The following is a 17,915-nucleotide window of genomic DNA, read 5'->3' as shown; positions in this document are numbered from 1 at the left end:
GTATGGTAATTACTTGAATAAACAATTTTTGAAAGGCAGTAAAGTAGTTTTTTTTTTCTTTTTTTATTTTTTTTGAAAGGTGGACTATGTTGAGAAGGTGTAGAAAAGTTTCTCAAACCAATAAGAGAGAGAGAATAATAACGACAACAATTTATTCATACATATAAGAAAATATTTTTGTTTCTTTTTATTGTTATTCCATTATTACTAAGAAAATATTTATAACATGTTTTTTACATTATACAATAAGTACAAAACATGTACAGTAATTCCTCCATTTACATGGATTCATTTTAATGAGCTAGAGTAGTCCACGGTTCATATATCATTCATTACAATGCATTATGCGAAAACGCAGATTCAAATAATCCCCAATTCATTTTGTAATACATATTTGAAAATACGAAACAGATCCTTATTTTAAATGGCTTTTCGTTGTTTTATTTCTGTTGTTTTTATTTAAACTCTTAATATGTCATATGTCCCGGTAGATTAAATCGTTCATGGAGCCAACTCTAGTAAGCGGAGAGATATTTTATTTCACACTGTCCCAACATTATTCTACGTTGATACTTTATATCTAAATAAGATTTAAGATGAATCATATGGACACAAATAAAAATCTGACAGAAGGTCAGCTTCTCTCATCAACATAGATTTTTGTAATGAAAGTACCCAAGCCGAAGCATATCCTGGACGATGATTGAACATATGTTCGATGTTGATCATACGTGTTTTGGATTCCATATATTTTGTTCGATAAGCCATTAACCAATTTTCATGCGATTTTTCTCCAAAATCTTTTTCCAATAATCTTTGCCATAACCATGGTTCTTTGCATAACATGTTAAATTGATGAGAACACTGCGAGAGCCTTGTTAACGAACGAGCATCTAACATTGCCAGAATCTTAAATTTCAATTCTATAGGTAAACCCTTAAGACTAGGATTTGTAATACCAGCTTCCGTTAAAATATCTGATCGTACTCCCATAACTAATTCATTTTTGAACCTAATGGATTGAAAATATACAATGCGTTAATAAATATATAAATATGTTATAAATATATAAATGCGTTAATAAATAATAAATTTCATTCGATATTATACGTATAACAAATATTGATTTACCTATCCGATAGTTCCTTAAGGTTCATAAAGCGATCACCAAGATAGCGTGGAAAAGGATTGATATATTTGGTCATTTTTACTGCAAGACTGTATATATTCCTTTCTTTCGCAGTAGAAAAGAAATTAAGAATTAATATATCTCCGCAAGATATGGCAATTAATTTGCATACCATGTTAGGTAGACCTCTCAACACGAGTTTGATCTCATACGTATCTTCCCTAACCATCCATTGGCTCGGTGGTATAAATTGAAGCTTTTTATTGTTGCTAAAATGTACATATTAATCAGTTATAATGTATGTGTGTATATAAATATAGATCTATAAACACGTGTTCAACAATATATTGTATACATGATTTATATTCATATATATTACATTATTCCCATACGAATAATAAATATATAATGCAATATACACTTATAATTGATTGTGAGATAAAATTTGAAGAAAAAAAATACTCATACCCGAAAGATGTTTCTTCTAGTAAATAAAAACCACATTCTGAGAAAAGAACAACAAACAAAGCGAGAAAATATTCATTTTGAGTTGTTGTTTCGTCCAATTTTCCTAAATAATCTTCCAGCGATAATGATGATGTGACAGACATCCTAACTTTGTGTATATATTATTGAAATAAATTTGTTATTTTGAATTGAATGAGAGAGAGAATATCCTAACCTCAAACTTCGACCATGCACGGTGGAACATTCGATACTAACAGTTTCTCGTGTCGCCACTAACGAGCATAACATTTACCAACTACTAGCGACATCTACGAAACGTAATAATGTAAACATAAACATTGACATCATATGATTCATAAATAAAAACAGATAAAAAATATTTAAATATATACACGTTTAGAGAGATAATTTTTATTTATATTTTTGTTAAAATAATTAAATGAACAAACGAATAAGGTAAAAGCCCCCTCGGTTGGCCAGGCCCCCTCTATTGGCCAGGCCCCCTCTATTGGCCAGGCCCCCTCTATTGGCCAGGCCCCCTCTATTGGCCACTTTATGCCACAACAGTGATTATAAATTATATGCTGATGTGCACATGGTGATAGTTTCAAAAAAAAAAAATTCTAATTTTAAAATATCATTGAAAGTAATTCGGATTATTTTAAAAATATATTTAAAAACGAAAAAAAATAAAGTTGTGCAAGACTTCTGTTTTTGGATGGTTTCTTGTTAAGTAAGGTAAGGATACTGTGATTTTTATTAACCTATATATTTCATTTTGGACAATAGCAACCAAAATATTTTTTTTTCTGCAAATAACATAGCTTAAAATTATTATAGAAATTGAAAATTAAGTGATTTTTAATTATTCTCCATTAAAAATATGGTGGCCAAGCATGGAGACAGTATTATTGCCTCTGTTTTTATCATTAGCCAACTTGTGGCTATTCGCTTTGAGGTTATATATATTTGTACATAAGGTATTCAACTAGTTTTTTTAATACTAATGAGTAATTAATTTCTTTGTACACGAGTTTTGAATTATTCAATTTTGATTTATTTAATAAATTAGTTATTAATTAATTATTTATTTTAAATAGGAAACATGGCCAAATGAGGGGACATGCGTGGCCAAAAGAGGGAGAAAGTTGGCTAAAAATAGGGACATTGCAAATCTATGTTTTTTTTAATTTATTATTAAAATATTTATGAATAATTTGTCTTTTCTTTATTTTTATTCAAAGCTGAAAGCTCAAGCTTACAGGTTAAACCATTAGTTTAGATGTAAGTTATTTTATTGAATGAATATAATTTTTCTAAAAAAGAAAACGGCTTAACTGGCCAACAGAGGGGGCTTTTACCTTATTACGAAGAAACTGCATTATCATGCATTGATAAATAAAATCAACACACAATTTTATCATTTCTTATTTTATGTAGAAATAAATAGTAAATTATAGAAAATGTTTGTTCGATGCCCTAGAAACATAATAAAGGAACGTACAGGATATTAAAGAATCCGTCGAAGTTTCTAAACGTTATCATACGATAAGTTATCGTCCTCACTTTTCCTTATCTGACATTTTCCACTAATCGTTTATCCTTATCATAAGTTGTGAAAGTGAACATTCGTATCGTCCTACGGATAATAGTTTCTCTTATCTTAATATATTACAATCGACTGAACAAATCTTGCGTTAACATCATTATGAATGATGTTTAGAAAAATTACACAAATTTACAATAAATTAATAATTTATAAAACGAAATTATCGATTTCTTTTTCTAAAACAACAAACAAACAAATATGTAAAAATAAACAAATAAAATGAGAAAGCAAATGTTTGTTTGATTTTTTTTTGGATGGAAGTTTTGTATCGAATCGAAAGAATCGTATGAATAAAGTTAAAAATAAATATTTTGATAATAGATCAGTTTCGATTTATAGATATGCATGGGATCGACATAAGAAAATATTATACACCATCGTCGCCATGCTATGTGCTATGTAAAAAGCATTTCCCAATCTCCCGTCCACCACCGGCAGCAATCTTTCTCTGTAACACAGTGATGTAAGCCTGAGAAACGTTGTCCGGGCTTTATCTCTTTACTGTATAATTACTTTTCTCACAATAGAGAATAATTTTTTCAAATTAATCTACATTGTATATTTGTGAAAACCATTCGACGATTTTCCCGCTCGAATAAACTCGCCGCGAACGCATTCCCGCGGAAGAACCTTTGAAATTTGACTTTTGAATTATCTTCTTTTCGATACTTCAAATGTATAAACTTTCACGATTACATAAGTTTAATTTGACGATTAAGAAATATTCTATAATTATCGGAAATTTACATAATCGTTTCTTTTTAATTGAGGAAAATATTCGTGATAAAATATAAGGGACACACACCATAAATAGGATGACACATCGGAGGGGTATTTGTTTGTGACGTCATTCGATAATCGAAATAGTAGTGCGATAACCGGCAATCGTTTTGTCATTATTATATTATTTATTCGAGATATATTGCTTTATTTTATATCGATAAGAAAAATAATATCTTATTTCTAATGAACATTTAATTATCTTATAATATCTTATATATATGCTATATCATTATTTTAATGAATATATAATGAATATATGGAAAAAAAACAAGTAATTATATTATAGAAATTTCTGATAATAAATAAATGAATATAAGTGAAAATAGAATATATACATATATATATATATTTGGATCGGGGTAATGTAAATCCTTGTGACGTACCTGTCCGGCATGCAAGAGCGCTCCGTGCCACTTGTTGCATGGCCGCGCTCGACACTTCGGTTTGAATAAACTCCCCGAGAGGGGTACGGAATGTAGAAAATATTCTAGATTATTTTTACTCACCAGGAATGGTGCATCTTATCGTCTCCTCTTCCTCGCTCGTCGTATCCGGTAATGTTGTTTGTCCATGAGACATGACACAAGTCACTAAACTTGACACTCCGGAGTCACACGATTCGGCCATTTTCAGGTTAATTCGCGTTAATCCGCACGGTGGCCACTTACCTCGTCGCATTCGAATCCGAAACCTCTTTTTCGAAACTTCCACGCATGCTTGGTGACTTCTCGTTGCGTATTTTTATCGTCAGATGGCATTACGTGTCATAGAAATACAGTGCTGACACCTAGCGGAGATTACGAGAGATCGTTATTACTATTGATTCGTATTTATAATACGAATCAATTTTCTTACAAACGATGTGTTTTATTAAATTAAAATATTATATTATAGAAATTATAACAAATAAAACGATCTTGAAAATAATTTAAACGTATACAAAATATCATTGTGTTATATAAGAATGTGATAGATATGAAATATTTAATTATACTAAATTTCATTTTGAGTCTCATTAATAAAATGCATGCTCGATTATCAGTATGTTTTTCTTCTTCAAATTTATAATATTATATCTCGTTGAAAAGTATATCAAGATATAATTGGTTTGCGAAAGCACATTAGTAATTTTCCTGCTAAAGCAATTAACTATTATTTACACGTTATCAATTATTTTATATTATATTTTCACAATTAATCGACAACGTTTGAAACTATTTTTATCCTTTATTATACGATCACGTTCACATAAGTTTGAATAAATAAATAAAAAATTTGATATAAATTATTATAGACATGAATTCAATATTAAAAACATTAATCGTGGGATTAGTTTCTCAGTCCCTTTTTTATCTAATGTCAAGAGTTAACTAAAAGATTTGCCGGAGGTAATGTTACGGTACTGTGACCGGAAATGGCGTAAGGCAGAGGTGACACACCTTTTATCCATTTGCCCTGTTCACAACAATAACATTCGACACTACTCAACGTTTTCATGAAGACCGTTGTTACACCGCCAATAATTAATAATTGGGCACCTAAAAAGATATCAATATATATAATAAAATAATATAAATAATATATTTAAATGATAAATAAATGCAGACCTATCGATGCAGTACAATGACCGTGTCTTGCAATCGACATTTTGGCTTCTTCCTTCCATACGCAAAGATGAGGATCCCAAATATCAATACAATCTATGCTATCGGTACTATTTTCTGTAGTCGAAGCACCTCCAATTAGGTAAAGACAATCGGAAATGACGTAAAGAGTGGCGAAACATCTTGGTGAATTCAATGGGTCTATCTTCAACCATCTAGAATTTGAATGACAATATTGATCATAAATCGTTCAAGGAAATTTATCTAACAAACTAAACCATAAGCGAACATTTTATTTCGTTTATTTCGTTTATTCAAAAATTTACGGAAATAACGATGGGTTCATTGTTAGATAAAGAAAAAGAAAACAACAAAAAATATCAAAAATATAATATTGATGGTAAAATAATTAATAATTATTATTATAATCAATAATTAATTAAAATAATTAATATATTGATGGTAATAATAAAGATAAGTATAAAAATAAATATTATATGTATACATAAAGTAATATAAAAATTGTTATTATTTAATATAAATATATTATATAAATATATTATATAAAAATATTAATATAAAAATATTAATATTTTATGCGATATATAATTTACGAATGACTTACAAATTTTTGACTGGGTCGTAACATTCGACGTTTTTAGTGAATAATTCCTTCTTGGATTTTGTCATGCCACCAGCTACCCAAATAAAATCACGATATTTTATACCGGCAGCACCTATCCTTGCCGTAAACATCGGTTGTATTTCTCTCCACGTAGATTCCGATGGATCGAATGCCTCGGCACTTCTCAATGCACTGAACAAATGCTAACGAATCGTCTTGTTGTTCGTTATATAAGAAAAATAAACTCTTTTGCTTTGTACTAACTCACATCCCGTTTTTATCTTGACCTCCTATGGCAAACATCTTTCCATGGCTGACTACGAGTACAAAATTTTTTCTTGGCGTCAACATGTTATCCTCGTTGTACCAAACTCTGGTTGTAGGATCGTAGCTCCAAACCGTTCCAACTATGATACTTTTTCTCTGAAAATTGTTTTCTCGAGGATCCGCTCCTCCTATCGACAAACAAACAAAAACAAGAAAGCAAAAGAAAAATCAAATTCTTTTTTCCATATATTTAGGATATATTACGTTTTATAATTTGATTAATATTTCTTTGAAGTAATACTTAATCTTACCTACTAGATAAATACGACCTTTCAGATAAACTACGGAATGATGATGTCTTGGTTCCGGAATTTCTCCAACAAATTCCCATAAATTTTCGTCCGGTTTAAACCTATAAATATCCTTGCCAGTTGCTCCAGGTTGACCATATTCTTCGTGAGGATCCACACCACCGAATATTAGGATAGATTCGCGATCAGGATAAAATAAAGAATTATCCAGAAAGCAACCGTCAATATTAGATCCTAAAATACTGTTGCTCATTCTTTGTGGTCTGTTAAATAAATTGAAAGTAACAATTATTAAAAGTAATCGTTCTAAATAATAAAATGAACTCTGTTGAAAACAATCTTGCTCACAATGGTCTCACGTAATTACAGACACGAGTTTGAATTTCTTTTGATTTCGGTAAACAACGTTCCGTATTATCTCCACCTTGATAACGCGTTCCATTTTTCCTTTCATCAACAACATCGTTTTTTTCTGTTGCATTATTATTAGTATTCGTAGATATCGTACAAGTTCTCGGAGAAAATGGATCGTCAGGCTCGGTTTTATCCGAATGAGAAAACGAATTAGTTATTTCGTCGCAATTATTGAAAAATGTTGGAGACTTGATTGTTTTGATTAATTTAGAACCGTCAGTTGAATATGATAAATTGTAAGAAGTTTTCGTAGGTTGCTTCTGACCCGGCAATGCTTCGAACGTATCGTCAAACTGAAAAATACAATTTTTAATTTATTCCCTAGCAACAAAAAACAAATTTCCTAGAAACAAAATGATATCAACGAACTTGAAGTCCCTTAAAATTCGTGACCATGCTCGGTTGATTCCTTAAATTATCTCTTTCCTTTTTTCGTTGACTCGGAGCTTGTTGTTGTATCCCACTTTCCTTGGTTTTCTGATTCATTAAATTGTTCGAAATTGTCATCGGTTTCAAAGGTTCATAAATTTGTTGACCAACCGACGCCGACAAAAGTTCCGCAACGAGTTTCGTATTCTGCTTCTCCTCGGATGACGTTTTTTTAATCTATAAATAGATTAAATTTAATAGAATTTAATATAATAGATTAAATTAATATAATAGTTATTTAATAACTATTTTTTTAATATATATAAATTTTAATATAATAGTATTATAATATATAAATTAATATAATTAATATTAATATAATAGATTAAATTAATAGAATTTAATCTAACATTTTTTCCATAGAAAATTAACGAATTGAGATATATTTTGAAAATTATTTCTACCAACCTCGTCGAATTTTCTTCTAACTTTATAACCCCTATAGGTGGCTTGTATCACAGTTGCTGCATCTTCTTCAGATTTCGAAGAATAAATAGCCTTTTCGTGGGAATATTTATTTTTCTTACATTTCTTTACTTGCTTTTTTATTAAAGAATCTTGTTGTTGATAGTATCGATGATGGTTAGTCGTATTACTTCGTTGCCGAGTCTCGTAATTAGATTGTTCAACGTTCTAGAAATCAAATGTCAATGTTTGTTTTCATTATCCGAAAGAAAAATGTCTTCACATCGATATAGTCGTTACGTTACGATCATCTAATACTATTACAAAACCCTATTTAACTTCTACCATTTGTTAGATTATCGATATAATTCATATAAATTGTATTACATTTTTTATTGGATTACAGGATATCTTTTGTAATATCGCGTCGTCGTTCGATTTAATCTCCAAATTAACTTGCTTGTTATTTCTTTCTTGATCCTGTTGTATTTGATTATTCTGAAAAAATATACACACGCCATGGAAATACAATTTTGTTTTTCTTTTTTTCATTACACCACTGTTCGTCAAATGAATTTCTCAATCGTTACGACTTACCAATAAATTGTCGCCATTTTTTTTTTTTTGTATAGTTTCATTAGTAAAATAATTTATCAATTATAACTGTGATATCAAGATATATATATAATAATAATAATAATTATATTATTTAAACACATATATACGCAACGATACACAAAATAGATGAACTTATCAAAAAAATAATAATTATTTTAACCGTTTTTAAATCTAAACAAATGTTTCATTTTTTCGATTGTTTAGATACCCCTTCGATTGGTTGCATTTTGCAAGGAGTCTGCCGGTGACTTACTCACCACCACCTTCCCGTTGTTTCTATCCAAGTTATTAAGGTACGTGCTTAACATTTCCGGTGTCATCGTTATACCTGTTGACGATTCGCCAGGTAAATAATTGCAAGGTGTTACTTTGGGCGTAAAATATTTTGAAGTTTTTCCTGCATTTGCCAGCGGACAACAACTTCCTCGACCTTTTTCAACATTTTTATTCGTTTTATTTTTGATAACGTTTTTAATTTTATTTAATAAAAAAAATATATACCTGACTTTAAAGTTTCACGATTGGAATGATTTTGGTGACAATTAGATTGGTGATAATCCTTGGCCAATGAATTGGATAAATTTGGCTGCTTAGTTTGTTGCTTGTTAACCTTCAGTTCTGATATTTTTGTCTTCTGATATTCCTCAAGGTATAATAAGAATTCTCGATATGTCACGTAATTCTTAAATACAATATAAAACAAACAATGCTATTTATCGAATATCGTGAAAGATGTTGTCGAGTTAAATCCGAAAATACCTTGTCCTCCCCAGCCCAATTACGATTGGTCGGTTCTACCAGTCCAAGCAAATCGATCCAGTGATAATAATCTTCGGTTTGATTACCGTACCAATATTTGATGATTACGAAACTTTGGATTGCAAAAATTATGTTTATTTTCTTTTTTTTTTTTTCAATCATTTTCATAGAAAAAAGTATAAAATAAATATAAGTAAAATGATTCTTACGCTAAACCATCGTCTACCATTTTCTGTACCTCAGGATAGGACATTAATTCTATGAATTCAGGATTTTCAGGATTCCTTTTAACGTCGACAAGTTGCCAAGGTGCTATGAGCCCAAATCTCACACATTTCAATACTTCCAGCAGATATTTCTTTCTGTTTTCCCAATCGTGCATCAACCATCTCACTGCAGACATTAAAACTTCCATCTCGCTAAAAGAAATTTAACAATTTGATAATAAAATTCAAAGGTTAATTATAATAATTGAATGAAACAAATTTGATTTCAAACAAATGATTATAACACAAATCTTCTATACCTGTTAACGCAGATATAATTTGATTTTAATAAAAGGCACAATTCTTCCACCGACAATTCCAAGAAATCTTTCGTACTGACGAGTATCAAAAAAAATTTCATTATTCTTGGCACCATTAATTCCATTACCGCAGTATTATTAATCTTCTTAGCTTCCATGTATAATAAAAATGCAGTATTTTCCGAAAAAAGTTCATCGTTATCTATAAAAGCCCAGCATTGTTCTTCTAATTCTAGAAAAAAAACAAAGAAAAAAAAACAAATTCATAAATTTCTTTGACATTTAATTTCGAATAATCGAATTCGTATAAAATAATTTTTAAATAACCTTTAATGCCGAGAAACTGAGCGGACGTGAAGATCTCTAAAATGTTATCTCTACGTAAAAGATGACAACTTTCGCTTGTTGGACTGATCATCCAATCGTAGATAATAGAAAATGCTTTTGAAGTCACAGTACTCTGTGTATTATTTCATATCACATTAATTAGTATTAAAGTAACAAATATTATTAAAGAAAATTTTTGGAATAAGTATATAAATAATAAATAATAAAATAATAATATAAAAATATAATAAAATAAATAAAAAATAAAATCTAATAAAATAATACAAAATATTATGTACAAAATATTAAATATTTTAATTTATTTTATTTATTTAATTTATTTAATTTATTTAATTTTATATTTATTAATATAAAACAAACAAACGCAATATCAAACAAATTTACCTCGGTCAAATCAATTTCTTTACTATTTTTTTCATCGAAGAACGTACTATAGCTTTGAAGTACCAAAAGGTGACAGTGAAATTCGTCTTGGCTTATTCTAACGATGCAATCGGCATTCCTTGAACAACATACAACTGTACGATATAATTTGAACATTGAATTATATTTCTCAAAAAAAGAAAAAAACTGGTGTGTGTACTTATGTACGCACGTAAGAAGTTATACTTCTTTTGCGTACCAAAACAAATATAACCTCAATAACCTCAAAAATAACTTTAAAAAAAAATGAAAGGAAACATATTTTCGATCGATCGATATATTACATATATAAGAAAGAATACAAAACAAAAAAAAAACTGGTGTGTGTACTTATGTACGCACGTAAGAAGTTATACTTCTTTGCGTACCAAAACGAATATAACCTCAATAACCTCAAAATAACTTCAAAAAAATAATTAATATTAAATGATTATTATTAATAATAAATAATATAATAAAATTATTATTAATATAAAAATATAAATATAAAATTATTATCAATAATAAATAATAATAATAATAAGAAGTTATACTTCTTTGGCGTACTAAAACGAATATAATCTCAATAACCTCAAAAATAACTTCAAAAAAATAATTAATATTAAATAATTATTATTAATAATAAATAATATAATAAAATTATTATTAATATAAATATATAAATATATAAAATTATTATCAATAATAAATAATAATAATGATAAGAAGTTATACTTCTTTTGCGTACCAAAACGAATATAACCTCAATAACCTTAAAAATAACTTCAAAAAAAACTTCAAAGAAAAAAAATAACTTAAAAAAAAAAATAATTATTATTATATATATATATAAGAAAGAATAAAAAAAAGAAAAAGAAAATATGAAAATATAGATATCAGTCCACTCTAAATATAAGAGAGATATATCGAATTACTTGACGCGTCAACAGCCATGGCGCGGTTACAGCATTAATTCTCGTTCGATCATTTAAGTAAAGCAGTGCTGAGTACGATTAGTATTTGGATGGGTGACCCGCTTAAGAAAAAAAGGGGGGAAGAAGAAAAGAAGACAACTTCATGCCGTAAACTTGAAATCGTTTTGCCGCGCGTCATAAATACCGACAAACTTCATGGTGTCGTTTTTCCAGACGCTCGGAACAAAATCTCACTCCCCATTACATTTTTCCCAACGCGCCAAAAGAAGTATAACTTAAAAAAAAAAAAGAAAAAAAAAAGAAACAAATTTACTTGTAATTGGTAATACGCCTAGCAAGTTCTTTATACAAGTCAGTTTTTTCCGGTAGGATGACACTGTCCCAATCGATTGGTTCCTCTTGCATGAAACCAAGCCTGACACAAATAAAAATTCAATAAAATAGTTACGAATTATATATATAATATCTATATGCCCACACACAAATAAGATTGCACTTACGAAGAGAGTGGTACTTCGTGCATCGAAGAAATTTCGTCAAAAGTGGCTCGTATCGATTGCTTTTGCTCCATCTCTGACTGATGAACTTTACTTTTATACGGCTGTGTCCTTGGTTTATACTCAGCTTGGATATCGGCTAGTTTTTTACGAACCTGTTTATGTAAGATATTTCAAACTTTAATATTACGATATAAATTATACATCACTTTATCGAGATAATAGAAAAAAGAAGAGGAAAGGAAAGGAAAGAAGAGAAAAGATGAAAAAATTCGATCATTAATATTACTTGTAAATGATTGATAGCCGACGGTGTCACTCCTGGAGGAAGATCGATGAATCCCTGCCTGTTTGAAAAGTCAGAAATAGATCTGTTCACGTCGATATTAGATTTGTCGAGTTCCGCTTTAACATTAACCTTTGTGTGCCTTGGATCTGCTACCAATACACTTACTTTTTTCGACTCGAAAACAACCTGAACATACGATCAATACTAAGTTATATCGAATGATGAAATAGATGATATAATTGGACCGTTTATTTTCAAAGTGGTGTAAGTTGATTTTTTTAAAAAACAATGAGATATCACGTAATTTATACTTTATTTAGCGTTAACTTTCTATTTATAACTAATTAGTATTGAATTTCTTCTAAAATGTTAATGCTTTGTCCAATTTAATAATTGGTAGGTAAAAGAAATTACGTAAGCATTGATTATGAAAGTGGTGTAAGTCAAATTTTCATAGGAAAAAATAAAAAAAAAAAGATAAAAAAGAATTTTCCGTATACACCCACAGGATTATTACGATATTATGAAACAATATAGACGACATAATCAATTCACTTTTACGTGAAATGAAACGAGAGAATTTCGTTCCAACGAAAAACCTACTAAACGCATTTAAAAAACGGATAATAAGAAACACTGATAAAGAAAAGGTACATTGGTTGCACATATGTAGGATGAAGTTTTGCTAAAGTGCACCGTATATTATTTTATATAAAATATTGATGGAAGACACAGCATTGAAGAGTTTAAATTTATCACCCAGATGTCCGGGAAGACCCTCAAAATTTGAAAAAATTGCCTGGTGCATTTGCATCGCGATGCTATGCCTATTACTTACGAAAAATATCAGAATATCGAGCAGTTATTACACTGTATGCCTCCTGTGCGTCATAAATATTTCAAAACACTGCCACGCGAAGAGCATAAATAAATACTATTAATAATGTTCAATTTATCGATATAATTAACGTTCAAAATCAAAACTACCGCTTCTATTTTATTTCTCGTTATTATTTGTAAACAACATTGAATTAATGTGAAATATATTTGAAGCGATATTTGATTTTTCAAAATTGAAATTAAACGATTTTAACAATTGACTAATTCTGAAAGTGGTATGCAAGTTCATTTGCAGCCTGTAAATTTACATTATTTTAGTTAAATTAGCTTAAAAATAATGAAAATAATCAAACTTGATATAATTAATGAATATTTTTGAATTAACCAATATGCAATAATTTTCTCGAAACAATAGAAAATGGACTTACACCACTTACAAAATAAACGGTTCAATTATGTACACGAATAAATACTATACTTGATTAGGTATAACTTTCAAATTCCCGCTAGGAGTTGGTTGGAACGGAAATACTCTATTACTTTCGTCAATTTCGTTGTTACTAAAACAAACTTGATCTTTTGTAATATTTTTTGGACTAGTTTGTATATGTTGCATCAAGAAATTCAAGCTTGGGGATAACATCGACTGTTTCATACCTTCTTCTTCACTTTGTTTTCTTGTACTATAAGAAAAATGTTTTTAGAACAAAATTTATAATTTTAAATCTAAAAGATATATATTTTAAAGAGAAAGAAAATAAGGTCTCACTTGTTAACACTTTGAGACATCAACTTCGAGACACACGAGTCAGAAGGATAACATTTTTCTTTTGGATTACTATTATTATTATTATTGTTGTTACTTTCGCAAGATTTTCCTGTTATCTTTTGACAATCCTCGAATGGATAATTCTGAATTTCTTCCTGAATAGAAACGGGATCCTTGCTATTGGTCGAATAAATTTGTTTCGATTTTTCATCCGTCGTCCAATAATTTCTCATAGAAGGTGTTACTTGCATCACTTTACTTTTGTGATAAATATTTACGTTCAATGCATCGGATTGTCTCGATATTCGCGAATATCTTCTCGATTTGATCTTTCTTCGTGGAATCGAGTAACGCGGGGTCAAAGATTCTGGACTTTCTATCGGTCTTGTTCTACAAAAACAAGATTTTCATTTGTGATTTGTGAGAAATATTAACAAAATATCAATTAAATATATATTTAAAGTGATTTATACATAACAGAAGAAGGTTCTGAGCTGATGTCCGAACTTTGAAGGCTGGATCGATAAGATTTCGAACCTTTCACGGATTGTTTTGGAAAAGTTTCGGCCGTTTCAGAAGGTTCTCCTTGATACAAAACAACGACGCTACTTTTGCTATTATTTGGACGTCCAATTGACTCCGTTTTTACGTCTTGCCCAGGATACACTACAAACGTTTAATTCGATCAATTCAATATCATTTTTGAAACAAATCAAAGCATGTTTGAAATATTTTAAAAATAAAAACAAAGAAAATATTTAGGTAGCCTCTTTCAACTGGGACACCCTATATACAAATACATATATATATACAGGGTAATTACAAATGATACATCGAGTTGAAAATGTTTTTTGAAATCAATCAAAGTATGTTTGAAATATTTTATAATTAAAAACAAAGAAAATATTTAAGTATCCTCTTTCAGCTGGGACACCCTATATACAAATACATATATACATATATATACAGGGTAATTAGAAATGATATATCGAGTTTGAACGTTTTTTGAAATCAATCAAAGTATGTTTAAAATATTTTATAATTAAAAACAAAGAAAATATTTAAGTATCCTCTTTCAGCTGGGACACCCTATATACAAATACATATATACATATATATACAGGGTAATTACAAATAATATATCAAGTTTGAACGTTTTTTTAAATCAATCAAGTATGTTTGAAATATTTTATAATTAAAAACAAAGAAAATATTTAAGTAGCTTCTCTCAACTGGGACACTCTATATACAAGTACATACATATATATACATATACAGAGTAATTACAAATGATACATCAAGTTTAAAAAGTTTTTTGAAATCAATCAAAGTATGTTAAAAATATTTTATAATTCAAAACAAAGAAAAAATGTTTAAGTAACCTCTTTCAACTAGGACACCCTATATACAAGTACATATATACATAAAGATATACATTGTAATTACAAATGATACATCGAATTTTAAAAGTTTTTTGAAATCAATCAAAGTATGTTAAAAATATTTTATAATTAAAAACAAAGAAAATATTCAAGTAGCCTCTTTCAACTGGGACACCCTATATACAAGTACATATACATAAAGAGTAATTACAAATGATACATCGAATTTTAAAAGTATTTTTAAATCAATCAAAAAATATGTTTAAAATATTTTATAATTAAAAACAAAGAAAATATTTAAGTATCCTCTTTCACCTGGGACACCCTATATACAAGTACATATATATACAGGGTAATACAAATGATATATCGAGTTTGAACGTTTTTTTAAATCAATCAATGTATGTTTGAAATATTTTAAAAATAAAAACAAAGAAAATATTTAAGTATTCTCTTTCAGCTGGGACATCCTATATACAAATACATATATACATATATACAGGGTAATTACAAATAAAACATCGAGTTGAAAATGTTTTTTGAAATCAATCAAAGTATGTTTGAAATATTTGTAATTAAAAACAAAGAAATTATTTAAGTATTCTCTTTCAGCTGGGACACCCTGTATACAAATACATATATACATATATATACAGGGTAATTACAAATGATATATCGAGTTTAAAAAGTATTTTGAAATCAATCAAAGTATGTTTGAAATATTTTAAAAATAAATACAAAGAAAATATTTAAGTATCCTCTTTCAGCTGGGACACCCTATATACAAATACATATATACATATATATACAGGGTAATTAGAAATGATACATCGAGTTTGAAAAAGTCGTATATTACAAAGTTTAACTAATAATGTAATAAATGTCATTTGATGACATATGAAAAGAGAGGAGAGAGAGAGAAAGAGAGAGAGAAAGAGAGAGAGAAACGTAAACGCAAGTTAAATAACTGTGATACAATCCAATGAATCATTTTTACATAATTAATTACATTGTATAAGTATAAATAAATGTACAGAGAGAGAAAACATAGCAGAGTTGGAAGATAAATTTGCAAAGAAAAAATACGTCTTACATTTTTTGCTGTTACGACGTACCGCCCTTACGATTCGTGGGGTGCGTTTTTCCTTCCTCCTGTCAGGAGAACGCATTAGGCGTTTTAACCATACGATTTTTGTCTGCTTTTTTTATTTTTTTTTAATGATAGCGTGCCTTACAATTTTTTATTCTCGCCTCTGCACGCATCTGAACAGGCTGAAACTTCTTTGAATAATTACCAAAGTTTTTTATGATCTTCTTTAACACCATCAACCTTCTTCTTCCCTTCTTCTTCTTCTTCTTCTTTTTCTTTTTCTTCTTCTTCTTCTTTTTTGTCGCACTCGAAATATTTTTTCTCTTTTGCGAAAGTTACTTTGTACTATTGGGAAAAACATAAGTTGAACGCAGTTAAAGTTGTTTTTTTTTTTATTTTTCTACCAAGAGACAACGAGTGTTACGTATTTCTTTTTTTGAATTTATTTTATTTTGTTTTATTTTATTTTATTTTATTTTATTTTATTTTATTTTATTATTTTATATATATTTATATTTATTATTTATATTAATATTTATTTTATTTTATTATTTTATATATTTATATTTATTATTTATATTATATTTATTATTTATATTAATATTTATTTTATTTTATTATTTTATATTTATATTTATTATTTATGTTATATTTATACTTATATTTATTATTTTATTTATTTATAGATTTATTTTATTTTATTATTTTATTTATATTTTATTTTATATATTATAATTTATTTATTTAATTATTTTATATATTTATGTTTATTTTTATTACATTTATTATTTTATTTATATTTATTATTTATATTATATTATATTTTTTTTTATTTATTTATTTATATTATATTTATTATTTTATATATATTGTTTATTAATAGAACAAAAATTTGATCACGTTACCTCATACTTCCTTTTATCACGAAGTAAAGCAAATTGACGATTTGAAATTTCTCCCGTTGCAATAATCTTCTTTCCCTTTCCCAAATCTACAAATGTGTAATTAAAACAACGATAGAAAATTATCGAATATTTGAAAGAACTAATTTTTAAATTAAACCAACGAGATTACTTCATTGATTTCTATTATTATTATTATTATTAAACTAACACTTACATCACTTACGTAATTTTGATTCCACGCATTGGCGATTAACCGATGGAGATGTGCTTCGTACGCTTAAAGATCTTTCGAGAAGATTCGGTGTAGAATCTGGATCAATATTTTGCTTAACCGATGACAACAATTGTCTCGAACTTCGACGAAATTGCGATCTTTTTGTTAGAACAAAATTTCCACGTTAAATTATTTTTTATTTTATTCGAGATAGAAGATAATAAATCGAATTGAATTTTGTCAAGGAAATGTTTTGTTTAACCTGGGATTTAAAAGATCGAGTTCCGAACTATCGTC

At 28.3% G+C, this 17,915-nt stretch overlaps 2 protein-coding genes across 5 annotated transcripts; both read right to left on the bottom strand.

The window, feature by feature from the left end:
• Positions 1-261: 261 nt before the first annotated feature.
• On the bottom strand, positions 262-1,858 carry LOC122518248 (F-box only protein 7-like). 4 transcript variants are annotated; one of them, XM_043637050.1, is made up of 4 exons: positions 1,598-1,858; positions 1,132-1,398; positions 676-1,012; positions 262-580 (listed from the first exon to the last, which is right to left on the bottom strand). In XM_043637050.1, exons 1-4 carry the CDS (start codon positions 1,738-1,740, stop codon positions 575-577), a joined length of 753 nt encoding a protein of 250 aa, XP_043492985.1. In that variant the 5' UTR covers positions 1,741-1,858; the 3' UTR covers positions 262-574. The 4 variants fall into 4 exon arrangements, with proteins under 4 accessions (XP_043492985.1, XP_043492984.1, XP_043492986.1 ...); XM_043637049.1 differs by having other exon boundaries at positions 262-515; XM_043637051.1 differs by having other exon boundaries at positions 262-1,012; positions 1,132-1,145; positions 1,302-1,398.
• Positions 1,859-5,279: 3,421 nt separating this feature from the next.
• LOC122518244 lies at positions 5,280-16,578 on the bottom strand. Its single transcript, XM_043637042.1, has 22 exons — positions 16,503-16,578; positions 14,501-14,693; positions 14,028-14,417; positions 13,737-13,941; positions 12,419-12,604; positions 12,133-12,284; positions 11,946-12,047; positions 10,680-10,797; positions 10,275-10,407; positions 9,948-10,179; positions 9,631-9,840; positions 9,422-9,533; positions 9,164-9,344; positions 8,920-9,092; positions 8,048-8,272; positions 7,580-7,816; positions 7,145-7,503; positions 6,797-7,059; positions 6,487-6,673; positions 6,219-6,410; positions 5,597-5,808; positions 5,280-5,527 (listed from the first exon to the last, which is right to left on the bottom strand). Exons 1-22 carry the CDS (start codon positions 16,576-16,578, stop codon positions 5,349-5,351), a joined length of 4,317 nt encoding a protein of 1,438 aa, XP_043492977.1. The 3' UTR covers positions 5,280-5,348.
• Between the last annotated feature and the right edge of the window lie 1,337 nt (positions 16,579-17,915).

This window comes from Polistes fuscatus, unplaced genomic scaffold, assembly GCF_010416935.1.
Source record: "Polistes fuscatus isolate 324 unplaced genomic scaffold, CU_Pfus_HIC Scaffold23, whole genome shotgun sequence".
Lineage (NCBI taxonomy): Eukaryota > Metazoa > Arthropoda > Insecta > Hymenoptera > Vespidae > Polistes > Polistes fuscatus.
This window is presented reverse-complemented; position numbering and strand designations above follow the sequence as displayed.